This window comes from Sorghum bicolor, chromosome 5 (genome assembly GCF_000003195.3).
Source record: "Sorghum bicolor cultivar BTx623 chromosome 5, Sorghum_bicolor_NCBIv3, whole genome shotgun sequence".
Taxonomy (NCBI): Eukaryota; Viridiplantae; Streptophyta; class Magnoliopsida; order Poales; family Poaceae; genus Sorghum; species Sorghum bicolor.
This window is the reverse complement of record NC_012874.2, coordinates 11,809,612-11,818,748: the sequence shown is the minus strand read 5'-3', so window position 1 is coordinate 11,818,748 and position 9,137 is coordinate 11,809,612. Positions and strand designations below refer to the sequence as shown.

At 40.5% G+C, this 9,137-nt stretch overlaps 1 protein-coding gene across 1 annotated transcript; it reads right to left on the bottom strand.

Annotated features, from left to right (window-relative positions):
* LOC8076913 lies at nucleotides 302-8,917 on the bottom strand. The gene is made up of 3 exons (XM_002449223.2): nucleotides 8,473-8,917; nucleotides 7,876-8,146; nucleotides 302-1,077 (listed from the first exon to the last, which is right to left on the bottom strand). Exons 1-3 carry the CDS (start codon nucleotides 8,652-8,654, stop codon nucleotides 610-612), a joined length of 921 nt encoding a protein of 306 aa, XP_002449268.1. The 5' UTR covers nucleotides 8,655-8,917; the 3' UTR covers nucleotides 302-609.

The window sequence follows — 9,137 nt, the reverse complement described above, 5'->3', positions numbered from 1 at the left end:
TTTTTTTATGAAACAGGAGGGATATCCCCTACTGGACTTTTTATTGAAAATAAAACAAACAGTTCAAAAAGTTCCCAGTACAAATGATTAAGAGACAAAGAAAGAAATAAAGAAAATAAGACTAGTTATACAAAGTTATGCAACCATGAATCCAGCAATATCTTGTAGTCTTCTTTAGCTTTGAGCTTGTCTTTCCTGAAGATGATCAATGGAGTGCTGCAGATTCTTAAAGATGCAATCATTTCTCAGTGTCCAGATGGCCCGCCACTGTTGCATGTATTTTTTATAAATATAGTCAAACTTGCGACACGAAAACCCAAAACAATAGTTATTTTAGAATTGAGAGAGTACACACATAGTAATTCTAAATACTGAAAAGTTTTCGAAAAAAATATAATAATAATACTAAAACGTGCACACATATATAGTAATTCTCACTCACATAGTCTGAAACAATACAATAGGTATATAGTGCGGGGCATCCCGAGATGGATGACGCGCGTGCACTCCGTTTCTACCAAAAAAACATAGTACGTATATATATATTTACTTATAACTACGCGTGCAGCAGCTGACCGACGACGCTGCTAATAACTCTCACACTGACAGCTAGCCGGCGGCGGCAGGCACGGTGGCCTGCGCGATCCTCCTGAGCTTGGCGATGACCATGACGAGCTTGCTGTTGAGGCGGCTGACGATGCAGCGCGGCAGCCAGCCGGCGGCCGGGTCCAGGTGCACGACGTAGGTGACGACGCAGGATCCGGCGTCGCCGTCGAGCCTCTCGACGACCCAGCCGGACTGCAGCAGCAGGCTGCGGCCGACGACGACGGAGCCGCCCTTGGGCGGCGGCAGCAAGCCCGCGGCGATCTCCTTGGGCAGCGAGGCCACCGCGACCACCAGCGTGCCGTCGTCCATGGCCTGGCGCCGCTCGTAGACGACCAGGTCCCGGCGCCGGGCGGGCCGCCGGCTGGTGGTGGAGGAGGAGGAGGCGTCGCCGAACTTGAGGTGGATGATGCTCAGGTCGTCGCCCAGCTCCCTGATGTAGGATGACTCCACCAGCTGGTCCGACTCCCACTGCTGCACTTTGCACAAAAACACACAAAACAAAACAAAACGCGGGCATGTTAATTTTAATTTGAAGCAAAATAAACACTTCCTATTCGTGTGGAATTGAAACTGTTTCATACAAAATTTCCTTGAGATTCGAAATGAGCCCATCAGCCTGATTGGCCCCAGCCAGCTACTGCCGGCCAAAATTCACTTAGAGCAAGTTTCATAATACAAGGTTTCTTACAGTCTTCTCTCAGCCTACCCATACAATAGTTAGCTATTCACTATTAATACATGATCTACTCATCTCTCTCATAAAGTTTCTTGGTTCCTATGCCCAGTGGCGGAGCTCGTCAATTTTGACGTCTAGGGCCACTAATAAAGCACACACACCGTTTACGTTGAATCAAGATATCAGTTGTACCAAGTCTAATACCGATAGATAACAAAAATAGCTTATAAATACATAGTTCGAGATAAAAATCTTAATTTCAAACTTAAATCCATAACATGAAAGTGGATAAAAATCTTAATTTCAAACTTAAATCCACTCGCGCTCGGCCATCTAGGGTGCGTTTGGTTGGAGAGCGTGGAAGAGGGATGGAATAACTATTATTGTGTTTGGTTGGAATGATAGAATTATGTCTTTGCTAATAACTGCAAAGAAGGACGTGTTTAGCTAGAAAACAACAACAAAGCCAACCACGATGCCCTGGAGTACACTATGAGCTGGGATTGAAAACGTGAGGGAACCAGGAAGGAGTAACACACTACAAAGCGGGCACAAGCAAGAGATGAGAGAGGATGATCGAGGCAGTCTATGGTGATGAATATAATCCAAAAAATTAAAAATAAGTATTAAGAAATTTTGATCCACAAGTAGGGCCAAGGCCCTAGTGGCCCTAGGTGGAGATCCGCCCCTGCCTATGCCTAAGCTGACTATAAGCTTACAGTCTACCTTAGCATTTAGCCGGCTTACAGGCTACTATAATATTTACTCTTACATATCATACTTCCTCCGCCCTAAAATAACTGTCGTTTACGCTTTCCAATAAACAATTTTGACTAAATATATATTAAGAAAGTTAATCTTTATAGTACATAATTAGTATCATTGGAAACATCTTTCAATTCAGTTTTTTAATATATTTTTTACAAATCGAGTTAAACTTGTTGTACAGAAACCAAAAATGACAATTAATTTGCTAGTGTGTGGGGGGTGGTGGGGGGGGAGTACGGCCAAGCCTGATACGGTTGAGGTAAGAAAATCAGAGTCCAAGCCTATCCAATGCACTTTTGGGGCGGGCCGGCTTTTGTTGGCCCACGATCGCAGTCACAGGTACTACAAAAGCCTGGATACCATCCCCTCAAAGAAACAAAAAAAAAAGCCTGGATACTCCTAAAACAACAAAGGCCTGGCTACCTGCTACTTATTACATTATTAAAAAGCCTATTTAAGACGTGTTCGCGAGAGCCGTCAAAACGGCTCTGACTCTTTCTTTTAACTGGAAAATGGCTCCGATTAAACTGTTTGGTAAGGTTTTTTCAAAGGTGATGAGTCAGAGCTAGAGTCGAAGGGGAATTCTACCAAATGAGGCCTTATATAAAGACTTAGCGACGGACAGCTACTACAACTACAAGTTTGTGACTATAGGTAGCGTTCCTAACCAAGCAATCTGCCATGATCTGCCAGCTAATTATTGTACCTATACTAGAAGAGTAGGAGTAGCTCGGTAGAAGGACACTGGTAATGCGACAGAGCATATGGCCTGTTATTAGGTACCGGCCCAAAAAGTGAAAAAGTGGTAAGAGCCTCTCTAGCGCCAGATGGAAACCGGCCCAGCCTGGTGGCTGGTACTACGTGCCTGCAGTCTGTGCACTCAGGCCTTGTTTAGTTTCCAAAATTTTTCAAGATTTCCTGTCACATCGAATCTTGCGGCACATGCATGAAGCACTAAATATAGACGAAAACAAAAACTAATTCCGCAGTTTACCTGTAAATCGCGAGACGAATCTTTTGGTCCTAGTTAGTCTATGATTGGATAATATTTGCCACAAACAAACGAAAGTGCTACAGTAGCAAAATCCAAAATTTTTCTCAAACTAAACAAGGCCTCATTTCCCATGTGGCAAGCAAAAAGTTTCTACAAGACGTTGCGAGTCCAAGTGTACTCATTTGGTCATTCCCCTGCCACACCCACGTTATCAGTATCTTGTAAGTATGTTGTGGTGTCAAGGTCTAGCGTGACCTGGCATCTTCCACCTGCTATGTAGTTTCACTATGTGCTGTTTTATTTTTTAAAATTTTTTCTATAAGCCTTTTTTTGACATTGGAGTTAGTAACTGCCTAATTGCTAATGCGCTCTTGTTACATAAAGATACCGAGTCCGAGTATCATGTACTTCTAGCTCAATTTAAGCAAAGCTAAGCCACGGAACAAAAAAGAAAGGAACTTGTTAAAATTCAGGTGTCTAAAGTGCAGTTTCCTTTCAGGCGATGATAATTATATATATATTATATTATACTAAAATTATAGATTTCATCAGTGCAATTTATGTAGACACAATATGCAATTTTCGGTACTGAGAATAAAAACCCAGTTAAAAAAACCACAAGCTCAACAAAATCTGATTTGTGTTGGCACAAAGATAATTAACAATTTACAATTATTTCTATAGAAAGAAAAAGATAAAAAATTAATATGTTATACACAAAGACAACAAATCATAAAAATAACAATTTACTTGTATTAGTTGGTGGCACATAAGTGTTGAAAAAGGAAACAACTAAACACAGCCGGCCGGCATGCTCTTCCCCTTTCTGTCAGCCGTGTAGCTAGTTCATTTCGGCATTGTTCTAAATCAAGCTTATAGTTTGATTAATTTTACATAAAAATGTTTATCAAATTAGTTCCACTAAATCTCTACACCTAATAAAATACGTGTTCACAGTAGTCTGTTCATTTAAAATTTTAATCAAAGTCGGAGATGTTAGAGTGAGCTCATGGTTGAAACACACACACACTAGAGGACCGTCCGGTATGATATTCAAAGTCAACCGGACGGTCGTTCAAACTCGATTCTCTTAAGTTTTAACTTAGGCCTTGTTTAGTTCACCCTAGAAAACCAAAAAGTTTTCAAGATTCCCCGTCACATCGAATCTTGTGGCACATGCATAAAACATTAAATATAGACGAAAACAAAAACTAATTACACAGTTTAGCTGAAAATCACGAGACGAATCTTTTAATCCTAGTTAGTTCATAATTGGATAATATTTGTCACAAACAAACGAAAGTGCTACAGTTCCGAAAAGTTTTCACTTTTCGGAACTAAACAAGGCCTAAAACCCAGCGTGTCTAGTTTCGTAGGCCTTGTTTAGTTCCAAATTTTTTGGTAAAATGAGTACTGTAGCAATTTCGTTTGTATTTGACAAATATTGTCCAATCATGGACTAACTAGGCTCAAAAGATTTGTCTCGTCAATTTCGACTAAACTGTGCAATTAGTTTTTATTTTTATCTATATTTAATACTTCATGCATACATCTAAAGATTCGATGTGACGGGAAATCTGAAAAATTTTGTAAAATTTTTAAGAACTAAACAAGGCCATAATAAGTGTTTGGGAGCGGACGCGAAACAGAGCAGAGCAGAGCAGAGAGCACATGCATGTGGCTCAACGTGCGGTCACATGCACCGATGCACGCCTGCAGCGAACGCATCTACCCACCCCAAACTTGCATTGTATTAAGGCCTTGTTTAGTTAAAAAAATTTTACAAAATGGGTACTGTAGCATTTTCGTTTGTATTTGATAAATATTATCCAATCATGGACTAACTAGGATTATAAGATTCGTCTCGTCAATTCCGATAATTAGTTTTTATTTTCGTCTATATTTAATACTCCATGCATGCGTCTAAAGATTCGATGTGACGGGAAATCTGAAAAATTTTGCAAAATTTTTTGGGAACTAAACAAGGTCTAATTCAGGCCTTGTTTAGTTGGCAAAATTTTGGTTTTTTGGCTAGTGTAGCACTTTCGTTTTTATTTGACAAACATTGTCCAATCACAGAGTAACTAGGCTCAAAAGATTCATCTCACAAATTTCAGGTAAACTGTATAATTAGTTTTTATTTTTATCTTTATTTAATGCTCCATACATGTGACCAAAGATTCGATATGACGAGAAATCTTGAAAATTTTTACGAACTAAACAACGCCTCATTCACACGCACGAACCTAATCAAAGGTAATCACTACTGTAGCAGAGTGCCACCATCCTCGTACAGTCGTCCTACTCCTCTGTCCTCTCCTACCACAACGGCTTTCTGGTACATATATAATATATATATCTACTGCTCACTTGTCACTACTAGTGCTATTACTTGACCATTTATATTTTTTTCTCTCTCTTTAACTTTTCTTATATTATATTATACACAGTTACAAGTACTCTTTTAGTTTTAGGAACCAACTACCCGATCGTGTTCAGGCGGCAAATAATTTATGGCTGAAAGTACTATTTATTGATTTATTATAAGAGAAAAAATTATTGAGTGCTTAATAAATTCAGTCAAACGAATAGGCTCAAAGGGACAGGTGTCAATTGTTTCAACATGTCATATGTGCAAGTAAATGTACGTACGTACGCGCCTTGTGGTAGGTTTTAACTGTTTTCCTTCGTTTCTTTTAGCCTTTTTGTTGTTATATATTATGTGTGTGGCCTTGCTCAATGTCCTCAAGAAAACACTGAGAAACCACGTCCATGTACAGCATGTACGTATTTGTTATTGCAATTGTTGTGGACGACTACAATTTTCAGTTTTGTAGCCCTACTAAACGTTTAGTTTCTTCACCATAAAGCTCATTTCCAGCTAAACCTGACAATAGTTTCGGTTAAAACTGGTTTTTTGGTTTGGTTTTACTTTTGGGCTGTATTGGTTTGGATTGAAACAGGCTGAAAAGGCTGTTGGGCCAGTTTGGTTTGGGCCCTATTAAAATGGGCTGAACTGGTTTGGCTGTAAATAATAGAGTTTACAATGATTTTTTATTCTATCTATTTATTTTTTACTTTTGTTTATGGCTAAATATAAACAATAGCATGAGGTGCCGGTGAAATGGTGGGTTGGAAATATATTTTAATGGGTCTAGCGTATAAATGGTTTGGTTTGGTGTGGATGATTGAAGTCATAGTCTAATTTGGTTTGGATTTGACTTTCACATATATATGTTTTGGATTGGTGTGGGTTTGGTTTGGATCTCAACCCACTGTCAGGCAATATTCTAAGCGTCCATAGTAACAAGCTAAGACTATCTTCAACAATCATCATCCAAAATACAAGACACATTTGTCCTTTGGGTAGCGCTACACGTAAAAGGTTTCATACGCTTCTTCAACAACAAGACCTAAAAGACAACACTCTCTACAAATGGGTTTCGAGAAGAAAAGACACCCAAATTTGGGTTATGCCTCTTCTGATACTCAAAATAGGTCTTCTGTATGATACTAGGCTATAGATATTGTGTTGAAGATACATTTTCGGTTTGAAGTTCCCAAATAAAGCTGAAAAGGCCACTCACAGAACTCTTGTTACAACTGACCCATGGACGGTGCCTGCTTCCCAACAAAAAAAAGCTTTAGAATCACGGGTGGTGTAGTACGTCGCAGCAGGGCTTCCCTTCACACCACGGTGCATGTGTTTTAATTTAATTTTATTTATTTACCGGCAAGAGTCACGAGCCACAATTACTTACTGACATCTGATCTAGCTACCACCATATTTTGGCCTTGTTTAGTTCGCAAAAATTTTCCGTTTTTCCCACTGTAGTATTTTTGTTTTTATTTGACAAACATTATCTAATCATAGAGTAACTAGACTCAAAAGATTCATCTCACAAATTACAGATAAACTATACAATTAGTTTTTATTTTCATCTATATTTAATGCTCCATATATGCGACTAAAAATTCGATGTGACGGGGAATCTTGAAAATTTTTGCTAACAAGACCTTTCAATTCATTCACCGGCACCGCCAGACGCCAGCTTTTTATTACCACAAAAAAAATGATAGTACTACTTTTTTTTCCTCTGTTTAATTTTTTTCCTTGAGTCCTAGGTAGCTGACGGCCTTATTAAAATTTAGAGAAATAGTAGGGATATAAATGTTGACAGTTTGTTAAATTTAAGATGTTTTGACTCTAAAAAATTTAAAATAACTTAAAATGTTTCGTCGATGTTGTCCTGTTGAAACAAAATTTTCTCCGATCATAACGATAGTAACATATATATAGCTCTCTTGTCGTTAGAAGAAAAAAAATCTTCTATGTATGATCGAAATAAATATGTGGACGGACTTGGCCTGGGTAGATTTGCATTATTCCTAGCTAGTCAGATGAAACAAATAGTACTCGCATTGCATTCAATTAAAGGCGGTTTTGATTAGCCAAGTCACATGGACATAAAGTGCTATATAGTCCTAGAGCAAAGTTACTACCAAAGCAGGTCGCTAGCTTTTTATTAACCACATACAGCCACAAGCACAGCCCTTCCGTTGTGTTAATGATCACTTCATCAGCCTTACTAGCTTTCGACCTAAAGTAAACAAGTTACTCCCTATACTACTTTTGGAATGGAAAAAAGAAAAAGAAATCTTAGAATAATCAGTTTGCTAGACATCGATCTACTTGGATTCCATATATATTATATTAGTGATGATGATGCATGATCTCAAAGCCTTAGCTAATACCGTAGTACTGTATAAATAAAATAATATAACAATCTCAGATTATTAATTAGTGTGTCGCGATTGAACAATACCGTACCTTGGCGGCGTCGACGGCGTTGGCGACGGCCATGAACTGCTCCGGCGAGACGTCCTGAAGGAGCCACCGGCTCCGGAAGACGTGCGCGGGCCCCGTCCGCCGCTTGGATATCTCGACGCCGTTGTGGTACACCAGCACCTTCCACCCGTCGTCGCCGTCGCTGTCGCCGTCGGCGCCCCCGCGGCCGGAGTCCGACGCCGCCAGCAGCTCCTGGATGCAGCTCTCGCTCGCGTAGCTCACGTACCTCCGCAGCGAATCCTCGCTTATAGACCTAATTGCATAGCATGCACATCATCAGGCCCCCCCTACTTTGATTTGACCAATATGCAAGAGTACTTGATCGATGGATTGATGAACCAACAATACTGGAATTAAACAATGATTAATTCCTTCATTGTCATCTACGTAGCTACCAAGCTAGCAAGCCAGCAAGGTGATGGATCATATACTTTAACTTTCTTAGGCGATGATTAGAGCAAATTAATAGACCTATGTAATGTAATCAATTAGGAAGAGCAAAAAAAAAAAAAAAAGATGGACAAGTCGATGGTGGAATGCCAAATGATTTTGGTCTCTCAGAAGAATAGAATATGTCACCATGATCTGGAGCAGGCAGGTGCTGCAGAAGGGGAGGGCAGAGAGCTGCCGCCGCTGCTCATGCTGCTGCCTCTGCTCTCAGCAGGGCTCTGAAACCCACTGCCACCGCCGCCGCCGCCTGCTGCTGATTGCGCCGGCGACGACACGCCGATGACTGAATGCGAAGGAAATATGGAACACATGAAGAACACTGCTGTTGGATTTTTCTTCAGTGACGCGAGAGAGGGAGATGAGATGAGGAGATTTGAGGGACGACGACACGAAATAAATAGAGCTTTATAGGGTAGCTAGCGAGGCCTGTGAAACTTTGAAAGGTGTTGGAATGGAACGGAGCAGGTGTAAAGGCTTTATAGGAATGGAGGAGACTTGAGGGAGAGGTGGGTTTTAAGGGGATGAAATGGAGGTGGTGGTGGTGGTGGAGGCAGCAGATTGCAGTGATTAGGGCACATGGAGAGTGGCAGTGCTGACAGAGAGGGCGGTGGTGGAGTCAAGTGCAAGGGGAAACGCCCGGATGGAGAAGAATAATGCATGCATGAATGGGAGAGTACTGCCATGGTGACCAAGTTTGTTTTTTTTTACAAGAATCACATGGATGTATATTATATGGAGGCCTTGTCGGTCAGCCACCAAGGGAAATTCTTTTCATGCCCACCACAACAACGGTC

Bases quoted from the DNA above. Each gene is read 5' to 3' on its own strand.
- LOC8076913 (XM_002449223.2), bottom strand. From the start codon at position 8,654: ATGTGTTCCATATTTCCTTCGCATTCAGTCATCGGCGTGTCGTCGCCG. The intron at 8,147-8,472 runs GTGACATATTCT...CTATGCAATTAG, and splicing joins CCTGCCTGCTCCAGATCATG to GTCTATAAGCGAGGATTCGC. The intron at 1,078-7,875 runs GTACGGTATTGT...TGCAAAGTGCAG, and splicing joins ACGCCGTCGACGCCGCCAAG to CAGTGGGAGTCGGACCAGCT.